The 16081-nt window shown below is 36.6% G+C and overlaps 1 protein-coding gene across 1 annotated transcript in view; it reads left to right on the top strand.

The window, feature by feature from the left end:
- The window catches only part of MFSD14B (major facilitator superfamily domain containing 14B), an 81102-nt gene that overhangs the window by 25241 nt on the left and 39780 nt on the right, over positions 1 to 16081 (top strand). The window contains exons 2-4 of the mRNA XM_069085190.1: positions 1530 to 1625; positions 5714 to 5776; positions 14301 to 14428. Coding sequence (XP_068941291.1) covers positions 1530 to 1625; positions 5714 to 5776; positions 14301 to 14428 — 287 coding nt within the window. The remainder of the gene's footprint in view (positions 1 to 1529; positions 1626 to 5713; positions 5777 to 14300; positions 14429 to 16081) is intronic.

The following is a 16081-nucleotide window of genomic DNA, read 5'->3' as shown; positions in this document are numbered from 1 at the left end:
TTTCCTTCTAAGTGCTATGTATTAAGGTGTTAAATGCTTCTATAGGAAAATTTAAGACAATGCCCAATTAATTAAATCTGACTTGTCAATAAAAATGTAATACAGTTACTTGATTCTGCCATGACTTTAGAAGATTAAAAAAAATTTCAGTTTTATTTTTTTCAGTTTTTACCCAAGCAAAATGGTAGTGATGGAAAAGGACTCTTTTTTTTTTAAACAAAATGTTTTTTTTAGTTAACTTTTTGTACCTCTTTTTCCATTTGGCCAATTCTGTTTCTTTAGGAGTTGTTTTCTTCAGTGTACTTTTTTTTTTTCATTTTGTCAGTTGTATTTTTAAAGGAATTGTTCAGTTTTTCTCCTACCTCTCATATTTGACTTTTAAAATCCTTCTTGAGCTCTTCTAAGAAGGCTTTTTGGGCTTGAGACCAGTTCCTGTACCCCCTTGAGGTTTCAGATGTGGGTAGATTGACAATGTTGTCCTCTCCTGAATTCGTGTTTTCATTTTCCCTGTTACCAAGATACTTCTCTATGGTCAGTTTTTCTTTGTTGCTTTTTGCTAATGTTGTTTGCCTTTTTTCTGGTTTTTAAAGTTGATCTCTGCTTCTGTGGCACTCTTCCAGGCTTCTTGTGCTGGGAACTCGGGGCCTGGTTACTCGTTGTGTGTGCTGGGGCCCCAGGTGCTGGCAGCTGGAGGATGGTAGCTTACCTGGTGCTGAGCTGGAGCTGGTGGTTGGTGTGTGCCTGGTGTTGGTGCTTGTCTGCTCCACCACCTTGAGGTTCAGGATCTCCTGCTGGTCCACTGACGTAGGGCTTGCCCCTGGCTTGATGGGCTGCTGCCCATCCTGTAGTGGTCTCCTTCTGCCACAGCAAGAGGAACCTTTCCCTTAACCCCCTAGCTTCCTGAGCTAAAAGACTGCTGCACCTTGTCTTTCTGCTGACTCCACTATTTCACGATTTTTCCTGAGGCAGTATTCTCTGGGTTTTTCAAGGTCAGTAAGGGAGGGTGACAGCAGCTCAGTGCTTACTCTGCCATCTTAGCTCCCAGAAGGGGAAGGAACTTTTTAATAGTGTATTATGTTTGCATTTTCAAGTTTGTGTATTCTGATATTTATTCTGATACATATACATATATTCTGATACAAATATTTCTAATCAAGATGGTTAGAAAGAATTTTTATTTTTGATCAGTATTATGCACTTATTCCTTTTTTATGTTTTTGATCTTGTAAAAATAATTTATTTTTGCAAATGTTTTATTACTCTGCAATGTATTTATAAAGTAGAGCTTTAAATAAAAATAAGGGAATGGTATATTATTTTGAACATTTTCACAGTTTTCTTTGCTGTTGCCATTTTATACAATGTCTTATGTGATAGATACCTTCGAGATCTAGAGAGGCCCCAAGCTATTTTATCCTGTGTTTAAAAGAAAAAAATATTAATGCTTTGTTAAAATCTGTCATGTTTTGGAAAGTCATGTGTTATTTGGCCACAATTTTTTCATATTTTTTTCTTCCTTTTTTTTTTAGCATCAAGGTATTGGTCATCCTAGTGTATACCATGCAGTTGTCGTCATCTTCCTTGAGTTCTTTGCTTGGGGTCTGCTTACAACTCCTATGCTTATAGTAAGTAGCTCATTGTGTGTGTGTGTGTGTGTGTGTGTGCGCGCACTTGCATTTATGGGGGTGTTAATCGTATATGTATTTATGTTTATATGTGAGAGGGAAAGAGAGGAACAGGTGGAATCTGAACGACCACTAGCAATTTGCTTGGGAATAGTTATTGCCAGTGATTTTAAATCTCACTATTTATGTATGAGCATTTTTGTATGAATTTACGTCAGTTCTCTTGATCGTTATTTGGACAATATAACGAATGATGAGCTGTGCTTGGAAAAGCCTGAGTTGTCTTGGCAGTATTGTAGGGGAGGTCCACAGTACTTAGCTTGTGTGGGTGCTTGTGGTCTCTCTCTTTTGTGGAAAATAGCACAGAAGGAAAACAGTATAGTAGGTACCGGAGCTGCAGAACTAGTGGCATTTTCATTTGAGGAAGGCTAAGGATCTTCTAAATTAGTAAGAATATGACATGTCTTTTGCTGTAAAGAAACTTATTACTTTAGTGGGATCAAAATTATATACATTTATGCTCAGGTACCTGAGGGGAGGAGAGGAATATTTTTACTGCTAAGTATTTAGTAGGTACTTGTGGAAATGCATGTTGCATATAGGTAAATTATTTCAAGGCAGGTAGGTAGCACAGTGGACAGAGTGCTGGGCCTGGAGTCAGAAAGACCTGAGTTCAAATCCAGACTTAGACAGTTATTAACCATGTGACCTTGGGCAAGTCATTTCATCCTTTTAACCTCAGTTTCCTCATCTGTAAAATGAGCTGGAGAAGGAAATAGCAAGCCATTCCAGTATCTTTGTCAAGAAAACCCCAAGTGGGGTTACAAAATATGACTGAGCAACCACTAAAGTTATTTCAGTAGAGTTATGTTGGTTTTATAATATTTTTAAAATCCAGAAATATTTTGAAGTTGGAATTATTGTAAAGAGTTTCCTGTTAGTCATAGAAACCATATAGGTATAAGTATTGATGTATAGAAGAAACTCAGTATACAAGAACATGAACTAAGGAGAGTGTCATTATAGAGGATTTAATTTAAGCAATAACCACTAGCACATTTAAAATACAATTAGATTTAAAAAAAAATTATAACTTTTAAGTAACATAGCTATATCTAGTAGATAGTATGACACTCTTACTCTTATATGATTATTTTTATAAATAGAAATTACTCAGAATTAATGTATAACTATTTCCCATTCTGTGATGAATCATGTCAGTAAATGTGTACCGGCCAGGAGGAATCTAAAAAGCATGCTTAATGTTATAGAATGTTGGGCAAGAATCTGAAGACTTTCAGGACACAGGTGTTTTCCATTTTATTGCCAATTGATAACAAGGGCATCAGGGTTGGTTAAGAAGTAAATATCTGGCTGAGAAGATGGTGTTTGAGAACAGGAGTTGTTTAAAATTTTTGTTTAAATTAAAAAAAAGAATAACAGGTGCCTAGCTAGGGGTAGAATATATGTAACGAGGACTAGCAAGAATGTGTTTGCCTGGAGTCTTGAAAATTTAAACAAAAGGGGTTTGAATTGAAAATAAAAATTATGGAGGTGGGGCAAGGGGAATTGGAAAGGACAAAAAACTCACTGTATATTTAGCCAGCTAGATTTAGAATAGATAAATTATAGGAAGAACAGTAGCATCAGAAGAACTCATAGTAGTCAAAATTCAAGCAAGGAACAATCTGTAAAACCTATAGCCTGACCTTTGTCCACAAATGAACAAAGTATGGGTAACAAGTAAGGTGAACTAAAGAGTGAGGCAAATTTGAGCCCAAAGGTGTCACTTATACTTTTGTCTAAGAAGCAAGATGTGAATAGAGCTCCTTTTTCAGAAGAAACACCATTGGTAAAAATGTAAATGCAGGTAGGGTGTTGGGTACCATTGTATGTTAACATAGTAAGACTCACATGAGGACATCTGGGACCTGTGGCAGGGCTGGGAAGGGAGGGAAGTGTGTTGGAGGGTGCTTGAGTGAGAATATCACTGGAGGCAGAAAGAGTGACAATATTTTCATTAGAGTTATACTTCAGACTTCTTGGATAAAAAGATAAGATAGAGGAGGCCTTTGGGGAATGGATCACAGATCTGGTAAGAGTCATGATGTAGCAGTGATGAGCTGGGTGACTACTTCCACATACCTCTCTCCACAGTAAAGGACATAGGATCTACCTTAAGCACCCGTATAGGTACCAAAGAGATGTCAGGTTTCAAACAGAGGTCTGTTTTTATACCAGTGGGGTCATAGGCAAGTCATTTAACATCTGTGACCTCCAATTTCCTTATCATTGAAATGAGGATAAAAGCATACTCTCAGAAGGCTGTTTATAAAGAAAATGTTTTGTGACTTTTACATTGCTATATAAGTATGAGTTGTTTTCTGGCAATACAGTAGCATCACAAAAAGTCAAATCAGTGGCAGATTAGTCTTTTGGTTAGTCTTTATTGGCCTGCTAGTTCATTTGTATCACCTACATGAAAAACAAATTTTTCTTAAATTTCAAAGTGCACTGTGACTCCAGTGTTTATGTGGTCATTTCTCCAAATGTTGGATTAACAAGATTTCAAGGACCAAGTGATGATAATATAAAAAAGCATATTGGGACCTGGCAGCTTGGATGGTGGGGAGGGGAATAAATGAGATTAAAGAATTGAGGTTGACTCCTGAATTGCACACCTGGTTAATTGGCAGGATGGTGGCACTCTTGAAAGAAATGGATAGGTTTTTGGGGAAAGAGATTGAATTCTTAAATTTGAGATGTCCATGGGACAGTCCAGTTGTATATGTTCATTAGGCAGTTGGTGATGTGGTATCAGGATTTAGGAGAGAGACTGGTCTGGGAGTCATCTGCATGGAGATGATAGTTACTGAACTCATGGAAGATGGAATCACTGAGGAAAAAAGTATAGAGAAGGAAGAGGTCCTGGAATAGACCCCTATGGTATAGCCATGCACAGGGGGCAAGACTTGGGTGATACTGTAGCAAAAGAAATTTTGAGAGAAGAAATAAGGAGGAACTTCTATAAAGACTACCTAGATCAGGAGTTTTGGAGTAGTCAGCAATGTCAGATGCTGTGAAGAGGTCAAGAAGGAGGAAGACCAAGGAAAAAACCATCAGATTATGTCAAATAAAAGATCTGTCATAACCTTGGAGAGAGCCAAACAGATTTGAGCAGTTTGTGAAGGGAAAATAAAGGAGAAACTAACAAATATAGAGAGCTTGGCTGGGAAGAGGAGAGGTAAAGAGTTTTAGGGAGTGGTACTTGGGCATGTTAGTAGGCAGAAAGGAAAGGACCAACACATAGAGGTTGAAAAGCAGAGGAGAGGGGAATGAATACAGTCTGCTGTAGGAGACTGGGCGGGAGAGTTATCGCTGCTATAAGCAGAGAAGTTGGCCTTGGCAAGGAGATGAGCCACCGTTCATTAGAGACTGAAGCAAAAATATTGTGGGGTTTTTGAGATGTAGAATTTCGTGGAGAGAAAGAGTTCATGACAAATACCTTCTAATGTTCAGCAAAATATAGGTATCCTCTGCTTGAGAGGAACAGAGACTGAAGCTGAGACCAGAAAGTTTTGAACAGTTATTCTGGGAAATATAGATGACCTTGCTGTAGTGAAGAGATACCATAAATATTTTATTGGACTTGATCATCATGGTTGTGTGCCTTCTGGCACCATTCAGCAATTCCACACTTGTACATTCCAGTTGAAAACTTTTGGATCTAGTTGTTGACAAAATTAAATGGTACTCAATCCAATGTAAGTCAGGGACTTTGGGAACAGTGAAGAGCAAACAGGTATCATGTATTTAACTAAATGCTGATGAGTTTTGATGAATACAGGGAAGAAGGTAATGAGAATAATGGCAGAAACTTGTGGCAAAATTTCTCTGCATTTCTCTGAAAAAAAGTTTCTTTTTGTTCTTTTATTTTTTTATTTTTTGCTTTTTGGAGGGCAATTGGGGTTAAGTAACTTGCCCAGCGTCACATATCTAGGTTGTTTTTTTTCTTTTTGTTCTTTTAAGTTTGTATTTCAACCTGTGGTATAGTTTATTTGACTGTCTCTCTTTCTCATTTTTGGCAGGTCCTACATGAAACATTTCCTCAACATACTTTCCTCATGAATGGTCTCATTCAGGGTGTGAAGGTAAAAAAGAGTTGTTTGTGTGGGTTGAATAAGAATTGAAGCTAGAATTATAAATAAGACCTCTAGGGGATTCAGGTAATGCTTAGGGAGATAACTAATGTTTCATCTGGAGATCTAGTAGGTTCTGACCTGAGTTACATTGGAAAAACAAAATAACTTCATTTATCAAGTTTAGTAATATCTTAAAACAACAGCTTGAACCTGCTGTAGTTTTACTAAATTTTCATGAACATTTCCTAGATAATTTGCGAAGGGTTTCCAAATTACAGGAGTTTTTAGTTCTTTCCTCCCACAATCTGGGAGGCTGGGTAAGTGTTATTACGGTTTACCTACACACAGAATCTTAGGCAAAGAGGAAATAAGCAGCTAACCACATTGAATGGAACCTTTTGGTAAAACTGAATTAGGATCATAGTATTCAGAATCCTTAATCCAGCATTCTCATTATCTCATTATCAGTCTCATTATCCACTGTACTCCTGCATCTCCCTAAAACACCACCATCATAAATTAATGGGCATCTTGAGCAGTGCTTTATAGTTATACTTTACAGATTTCCCACAAGAGAGTGTCATTTGGGATTTGCCATTTGCTTCTCTGGCAAATTATGACCTGTGCACATTTTTGTGGTATACCTCACAGACCTCATCTGCCATAGAAATGAATATGAACCAAATGCAAAGCTGTTTTTCCTCTAAGAGATTTTTTTTTTTTTTAGTAGGAGAGGCTACTATGCAGCTAGGGAGCATAAAAATTTATTGGGGGTAAAATTATTGTATGTGACATTGTTGGATAACAGTGTAAGACAGAATGAAATAATGTAGATGTTGATTGGTACTGTCGTTGGGAGACTCAGAAGTGAGGAGGTGACAGGAATTGGTGTGGGCTAGAGTTGTAGTAGAAGATGATATAGTAGAAGTGGGGCATGGTTTGGGCCTTAGTAATGGAAAGGGTCTAGATTGACGAAGGGAAGGAAAGAAGGGATGAATATGGTGTGTAAAGGGTACAATAAATTGACTGACTTAACTGGAGGGGGCTATGTTTTTGGGGGACAAGGGGAAGGGATAATTACTGACATTCATATCACACTAAGTCCTTTCCTAAGGAGCTCAGTATATGGCTTACAGTCTTACTCTCCACACCATCCTTGCTTTCAGAACTTGAATATTTGTTTTGACATCCCTTTGAACACCCTGGCAATGACTAGAAGTGTGCCATCTCCATGGTCTTGAAGTTAGAAATTACCTTCTCTTTTTGTCCTTCCCTGTTTTTGAATCCTTTATTGATTCTATCCTTCTTCATCCTTTACTGTTCACTTTGAGTTCATCATCCCGCTTTGCTTCTCCACCTTTTTTTTTACTTTTATAGTCTATCCTATAGTTAATGACTTAGACAAAATATTCTACTTAATGATTCCCTTGCCCTTTTGTCCTCCAGTCTATGCTCTGCCCATCATCAGCCTTGGGTAGACTTCACCATCTTCATTCTTAAATATTTGTTTTAAAAGAACAGATTTTTACTCTTTAAGGAAAAACATTCTAAAGATGAGAAAAATTTTGATTCTTTAGGACCTTCTTAAAAGTAAGTATAGCTTCTTTTCTAGAGGCAACAAGGTAGCCCATTTTATAGTGTTGATCTTAGAGGATAGAATGATGAACTTAAGAGTTAGGAAGACCTGAGTTTAAATCCTGCTTTAGATACTTAGCTTTGTAACCCTGGGTAAATTGTTAAATCTTTGAGCTATAGTTTCCTCCTTTGTAAAATGGAGATAAAAATAGTACCCACTTTACTAGATTTTTGTGAGATTCAAATGAGATAACATATGTAATTGCTAACTGTTGTTGTATCCTGGTATAGGGGTGTGATCTGCCCAGGGTCACACAGCTAGTAAGTATCTGAGACTGGATTTGACCTTATATCTTCCTGACTCCAAGGTCAGTGCTCTATCCACTGCACAATCTACCTGCCTCAATCTGGTACCTTTTAACCTGGAGTCAAAGACAGTCTGGTAGGTATGCTCTGGAATGTTCATAGTAATAACTGAAATTGCAGAAACTCTCTAATTGGTACAGTACATACCCCAGAGTCATTCTAGGGGAAAGCTCTGTTTCCCTTAGACTTAGACAAAATCACTGTTATGGACACGTAATTTATTAGCAGTATCAGGTCATATAAAAACAAAGACAAAGACTCAAATACCCATCTATTCTAGGGGGATTTCTGAAGAAAGTGATTTAAACTCTTGGAAAAGTAGGGAGAAGAAAGGAGCTATTGACTGGACTTAGTTCTTACCCTCCAGTTCAGTTGGTTTGCATTCCACTCAGGCATCTTTCCTTTTGCTCTCCAGTCTGTGGTCTTCTGCTTGTGTCTTACTCTTGCCTCCCTACTCTGCGCTTATAAATTTGGGTGGAAAGCCAGTCCACTAGAGCTCCAAAACAAAGTCTTCCCAGGAAAGTCCTAAAGTTTTTGTTATCCCAAATCTCAGCCAATTGTAACTCACAGACTTTTAGATAACTGCTCAGACTATTTCCTTGTATGCTCCCGGACCAAGAGAACTTAATACTTTATGTGATTTTTTTCTCTCAAGGATTTATCTGCCTTCCAGTCTCAGACAAATTTCTTTTTCTTATTTTTTTGGAGGGGGGAAGGTAGGGCAATTGGGGTTAAGTGACTTGCCCAAGGTCACACGGCTAGTTTTTGTGGTAAGTGTCCACTTGAATTTGAACTGATTTGAACTCAGGTCCTCCTGACTCCAGGGCCAGTGCTCTATTCACTGCGCCACCTAGCTACCCCAAATTTCTTTCCTTGACAGTTATGATTTCACAGTTGCCTATTTCACTTAATTGCTCCCTTTCTGAAGATTGTTTAAATTAAATTAAATAAGATTTATAGAAAATATTGCCTCATAATGAATTTATATCTAGTAGTAATCTTTATGGTGTTTGTGACCATCTCTATAAAAAACTGGGCATCAGTCCCTTGGCCAGGAAAATTATCCTGTGGGAAAATCAAATTTAATTTTCATTAAGTTGATTTACAGTGTCTTTTCTAGGCACTAAAGATTGAGGTTTATGTATGTTGTTTTAAATTCCTTTTCTTCCCCTACATCATAGACTGTTATCTGTTGTGAGAACAATAAATTTTCCTAAGAGCAAAATTTTTCAGTTTAATTTGAGAAATGAAAGTGAAAGGTTTGCTGTAAAACACTGTAATGAGCCAAAGTGGTAAAACTCTGCCTGTAAAAAAGAAAGTCCAGATTTCAAATTGTTTGACAATGCATGTGCCTTATGACTTAATGTAAGGGAATCATAGAGTGTGGTTTGTTTCTCTTTCTATAAAAACAAAACTTTTGAGCAAATGATGATTGACGTTTTGTTTTTCCCTATTCCCTAGGGCTGCTACTCGTCTTTCAAATTCATTCATAAAATTCATACTAGTTTTGGAAGAAATAATAGATGGAATGGAAAAATACTTATTAAACTTTACGTGCAAAACATTGATTTAAAGCACATGTAGGGATATGAACAGAAAATTTAGACCATCTCTATTCTTTAGGAGCTTACTTTCTAATTGGGGGAGACAGCATGCCTGTATTACTCTTAGCCTAATGGTTGGATTTTAAGGGAGTAGATGACCAGAATATTCATTTGCCAACCTCCTGGTCCCCTCTCCCCATCTTCCTGGTAGTCCTTTAAGACACAATGAGCTCAGTGAACTCTGTCCTGTGAAATGGAAAATGTTAAGAGGCCATGTTGGCCTCTAGGATGACAGTTCTCTCCAGGTTAAGCGTCTTTTGTAAATCTTAGTCCTGGGAATAAGTTAATTCTTTCTCTGAGAATTCCTTAGGAAAATTCCTTCTCTTTTACTGATAGAAATCCCTTAAGAGTAGCTTATGGTGTTTGGTACACAAGGATCATTTGGCAAACAAAATTCTTATATTGTGATTCTTGATCATTTCTGTTCCCTTTTGCTCATTGTCTCTAGTAGAGATGGAGCCCAGAATGGGGACTTTGCTTTTCTCAAATTGCTGCAATTGTTGGAGCATGTTATCATATATTCCAAGTAGAGACAAACTTTTCTTCTGATTGTAATAGTTTCACCAGTGATCAATCATTGGAGCAACTTTGATCGAGGTCACCTCTGCTTCTTCCCCTATTTCTCTGTGTTTCCTGTGCTTTCTTCCTATCTTTGTTTCATAGTAACTTCTCAGGTCTTTTTGACTTTGAAATGTAATATATATCCATCGAGGCTTCTTATTGTCTCCATTCATACAACCCAGAAGGAAACTATTGCTAATCTTGATTGCTGCTTAGTGCATATATGTCCCACTGTTTTTTTTTCCTTTTTTACCCTTTCTTTCCTCTGCACCCATTTCCTCCTCTCTCCGACTGTATACCCTCTCTCTGATTCCATAGTATATTTAAATACATTTCCTTATTGGTACATAGTAAACATTATCTCTGCTTGATTTATATTGAAAGGGTTAATGTTCTTAGCTTTTGACATACAAATAGCTTTAGATATCACTTTTACTGTAAATGAATTGTATTTTTCAGTCTTCATATAATTTAGGGATTAAAACATTTAGTTTCACAATAAACTTTAATAATTGTTTTGTTCAATCAACATATAAGGGAGATCTGGAATTAAATCTTTTTAAAACTTCAAAATAGTTATGCTGCCTTAAAGATCAACTTTAATTGTAGGGCTATTGGCCTGTATATAACAAAATGGTCACTTTTGTATAATTGTACTTTGCATAGAAGAATGTTTCTGAAAAAGGTATTGATTTGACTTCACTGCGGTTTTGAACTTGATTAATATTGATTAATATTTCTTCCCCCCCCCCCCCCCCCCATGCTTGTAGAGTTGACTTTGATGGAGAGTTTGGGAAGTGAGAAGAGAGTCAATCATTTAACAAAATCTAGTAGATAAGATTTGAATCATAATCATACTTGATACTTGGTATCATCTTGCCCAGAACCTCTTTTTTAACCATTGAGGAAACAGAGGCCTGGACATTTGAAGTTGACTTGTTTGTTCAGGGTTATATAGTCGGTAGTTATATAGCTAGCCACAATGCAAACTCAGTTTTTCTGGTTCTTAAACTATAGCTTCTTCCATTCCATTATGCTTTTTTCCCCTTCGTGTGAGATTAAGGTATGCATGAGAGAGAACCTTTGTCAAAAAGACATGAGAATTTCAGGAGAATCAAGTTTTGTGAAGAGCCTGATAGCTAGACTGTGTTATAGCACGTTGTTTCTTGTTTAGTAGGAAGAGCACAGGATGTGGACTACAGTTCTGCTGCTTACTTAGTTGTGAAATCTTGGGCAAGTTACTTAACTTCTTTGGGTCTTGGTTTCATTATCTAGAAATCAAGTGAGTTGAACTAAATGGTTGTTATAGATGTTTCCAGATCTGTGATTGTGACATCACAGAAGGAGTTAATTTTAAAAATTTATTATCAACCTGACAAACATTAAACAAAACGAGCATTTCCATCCACACTGTATTACAGAAGGAGAGACTGTAAGTCCCCCCCTCCCCCATGTGGATCTTGATTCCCCCCGCCCCCCCAGTACAAATAAATTCTGGAATCATTAAAGTTCCTTGCTTGACTATGATTTCTTCAGACCTTCCAAATGTTCTTTTCTCATTTTGGGGTGGGTGGGAGAATGCAATTCCTATCTATCCCCTTCTCCTTCCTACATTTCTCTCTCTTCCCCTCAATGAAAAAATAAAACCCATGTAACAAACATGCATAGTCAAGCAAAGCAAATTCCTACATTGTCTACATCCAAAAACATAATTGATCCTATCACTTTTCTGTCAGGAGGTGAATAGCCTGCTTTGTCATTAGTACTTTGGAATTTATATTTTATTTTACATTTACACTTTACATTAAGATCAGATTTAAGTTTTAAGTTGCCTTTTTTTTCCCTAAAATTTTAATTTGTGTTCTTAATTTAAAAAAAAAATCATGTTCCATTGATTCTTTTTCTGTGACTTCATTCTTTTTACTGGTACCACCTAGTATAGGCTTTTCTTATCACTGCCCTGTGCTGATGCAATAACCCACTAAAGGTCTTGCCACCTTTGATCTCTTCCCTCTCTAATGTATTCTTTGTATCACTGCCAGAATTTATTTTTAAAAAATGCTGATGCCTTTTTCCTTCTTCCCAGTGGATCCTCTTCCTTCTTCCCTTAGTTGTCTCTCTTACAAAAACAAAGGAAGAATAATTAGGTACAGTACAATACTACACACATTTATTAAGCTATTATGATGCCAAGTGTGAGTATGCTAAGTGCTAGGGACATAAATGGGGGAAAAAAACCCACCAGAGTCCCTACCCTCAAGACACTTTCAGTCTAATGGGGGAAGACTACACACAAAAGGAAAAAGAAGAGGGGCAGAGCAGAGTGTAGAGAGACAAAGGGATTGTTGATGGTGGAGGCAAAGCCAAGCAGTGAAGCTGGTGGAAAAACAGATGAAAACATTGACCATGTCTGACATTATGTACTTCCCCCTGCACCCTTAGTTGTTTAATCTGTCTTCTGGGAGTGAAGATATTTCACCATCAGCCTTCTGAAGTCACGATTGATAACTGCATTGATCAGAGTTCTGATGTTTTATTTTTTCTATTTATATTATTGTGGTTATTGTTTAAGTTGTTCTCCTGGTTTTACTTTACTCACTTCCCTCCCTAGATTCTTGGACTTCTTTGTAATTATTGTTTTTTACAGTGCAGTAATATTCTAGTACATTCATTTGCCACAGTATTTTTTACCCATTTGCCAGTTCATGGTTATCTCTCTTTCCCTTATTTTTTTGCTCCCTCAAAATGGTCCTTTTATAAGGATTTTTATATATGGGAACTTTGTACCTGTCTTTGATCTTTTTGGGCTTTGTGCCTTAGTGGTATCTCCAGGTCAAAGGGTGTATGTAATATACACATACATACACACTTATACATATTACACACACACACACACACACACACACACACACATACACACATGCTTTTCAGTGAGTGTTCTAGATTCCAAGTGGTTTTTCAGATCAGTTGAATGAACTCATTATTCTGGCAGCAGTGGATTAATGTGACTCTCTTCCTACAGACCCTTCTGCAGTTACCATTTTTGTTTTATTTTCACCCAGGGGAGGGGAACTTGCAGTCTTGAGGCCATGTGTGACCTTATAGGTCCTTAAGTACAGCCCTTTGACTGAATCCAAACAAATCCCTTTAATAAAAGAATTTGTTCTGTAAAACTTAGACCTAGTCAAAAGGCTAAAACCCAAGGACATAGAAGGAGGCCACATATGGCCTTGAGACAGCAGGAGATGTGAGATCTCAGAATTATTTTAATTTGCATCCTTTATTAGTTTATAGCATTCTTGTAGATTGTTGTTAATAGCTTGCACTTTTGAAAACTGTGTTTATATCTTTTGATTACCCATCTATTTTGGAATGACTCTTGTCATTCCCCAGTTGATATTTTTATCATTGCTGTATTGTCATTAATATATTTATCACTTCCCTTTTTATCTTTATCAGAGATACTTGATGTGAAAAAATTTTCCCCTCCCCTTTAATAGCTGCTCTTTTAGCTATATATATTGACCAAATAGTGTTTACTATGGGAAGATGTGGAAGTATCTAGTCTTCTACTCAGAAATCATTAATGCCGCCCTATTGCCTACCAAATGAAAATCAGCTTCCTTGGCTTTGTTATTCAAGGCCCTCACAGTCTGGTATACCCTTTCTCCACCTTTTTAGCTTTACCTCATTCATATTACTCCCCTACAAGTGCTTTATACTTAAGCCAAATTGGACTAATGTCTGTCTTTGAACATTCTGTCATTTCCCTTTTTTGTGATTTTACTCACACTGTTCTCTGTACTGCTAGTGACTTCCTTTATTATTTTCCCTGTTGAATTCTTATCCAGCCTTTCAAAGCCAACTCAAATGCTACCTCTTGTCTGAAACCTTCCCCAAGACCCAAGTGGTAGCGATTCTTCCCCTCAAACTTTACTTGATACTTTTTAATACTTCTCCGATGTGCTTTACACATAATATTTTGCATAATTATCATCCATATGTTGGTCTTATTTCTCTATCAGACTGTAGGCTCCATGTGGTCATGGAACCTTTATTTTTTTTTTTAAACTTTATATCTTCCCTAGGGCCAAACATGGTTTTTATCCTAACTGAGTTAAATTTTAATTAAATTATTCTTCTTAGGCTTCTCAAAAATCATCAAAAGGCAAAACCTTGATGCGTCTAACAGCCCCTTAGTGTGATCAGTTGTATGTATGTTGCATCTCTGTTCCCAATCTCTTTCGAAAATTGCTCTATCCCTGTCCTTTTGAAGAGAGGTTGAACAGGTTTTATACTTCAAATAATTTTGTGCTAGGGGCACATAAACTTAAAACTCAAACTAAAGAAAAGATTTTAAATGATATTTGATTCAAAGTACAAATACTATGTATGCATTCACTTTTGTTTCTTTTTTCCTTTTTTAGGGTCTGTTATCCTTTCTGAGTGCCCCCCTAATAGGTGCTCTGTCTGATGTATGGGGAAGAAAACCTTTTCTTCTAGTTACAGTTTTCTTCACATGTTTCCCAATTCCATTAATGAGAATAAGCCCTTGGTAAGTGACACTGCCTTTCTCAGGTGGCATGAATGACCTTTTTGGGTTCTTTGGAGAACAAGTATAATTAGGAGATGATCATAGATGTAGAATTTTAAGGGACTTTAGAGACTGTCCAGTCCAATCCCTTCATTTAACAGATGAGGAGGCTGAGGCTCATGGAGGTTAAGTGACTTGTCTGATACTATGCATTTGTAAGTGTTACAAGGCAGGATATTCCATCCAATTGTGATTAAAGTTCTGCTCACATTTTTGTGCTGTTGGAATCTTGGGTCAAATGAGATCATAACTGTAAGATGCCTGGTTCATAGTAAGCACTATCTAAAGGTTAGTTGTTGTTATTAATTATTATAAGCAGTGTGCATATACCTTGTGAGATTCCTGTTTTTAGAGAGTCAAAATGAGTACTTTAAAAATTTTAAAATAACTCCTGTGACCCTGATGCTATTTCTGTTTTAAAAAGCACCTTCAGTTTTTGTAGTTGTTTGCAGCAGATGCTCAATTTTTTTTCTTTTGTGAAAAGAGACTCGTGTTTTGCACATTACAAATCTCATGCTGATGAAATCACAGGTCCTTTATATAAATCTAATGCCAGTATATAAGTGCTCAAATTTGCTTTCTAGCCAATAAAGTACCATTTTAACTTAAAACAATCTCTGAAGCGATCCACCTAGACCAATTTTTCCATAAGATGTTACGTGGCAACATCTAAGGCTTCATTTTAGATAATGTGAAAATTTTAGTGTTAATAGCAAGCTCTTTCATTCTGAACTTTTTTTTTCTTTTAAACTGTTCTTCTATGAACTTCTCTTTTTGAGTTAAAAATTTTGCATTTTAGTCAAGTAGAGGCAGAACTGTTATGGATGTTTTTGTCTGGGAGCAAAGATTTCTTCCCATTTGGACCAACAAGTAATGTGTACTTTTTATTTTTAATGTTTTATCTCTTCTAACCACAAATGTATAGTCCTGAGGCAGGAGAACTGCTGTGTGATGCAGTGATTAAGACAAGCACTGGACCTGGAGCCAGAAAGATTTGGGTTCAAATCCAGCCTCAGACACTACTAGCTTTGTGATCTGGTCAGGTTACTTCCTGAGCTTCAGTTCCCCCATCTATTAAATGGGGATAATAATAGTGCCTTCTTCCCAAGGTGGTTGTTAGGATAAAATGAGATAATTTGTAAAGCACTTTGCAAACCTTAATAAGCTATAGAAATCCTAGATATCGTCATCATTATGGACATCATCATCATTTTACCCAATATATACTTTGAACTTAAGGATAATAAATTTCTAGTTAGTTCTTGTCACTTGTACTTTTATATCTGTCTGCTTTGGTATACTTTTTTTTTTCTATTTAACGGAAGCACCATAATGGACACATCTCTCTAGTAGGCATCTAGAATTTGATAAATTAATGCTTTTAAGAATTTTCACTCTGAAAAATGGTTTGAATGTAAATTGTTCCTTGTGGGCAGAAATAATTTATATTTTAAACTGTAATACGATTACTAACCTTTGTTAATTGCCAGTCTGAGTTTTAATAACTTTTTTGCAGTTTGTCAAGAAAATAATTTCATTTCTATGAGTGAGGGATGTTGTTTATGCCCTAGAGGAAGAGAGTTAACTAAAAATTTTATTTCCACTAAGTAAATG

Source organism: Petaurus breviceps, unplaced genomic scaffold (genome assembly GCF_028583685.1).
Source record: "Petaurus breviceps papuanus isolate PSGF00001 unplaced genomic scaffold, PetGlider_PUasm1.0 175, whole genome shotgun sequence".
NCBI lineage: Eukaryota > Metazoa > Chordata > Mammalia > Diprotodontia > Petauridae > Petaurus > Petaurus breviceps.
This window is presented reverse-complemented; position numbering and strand designations above follow the sequence as displayed.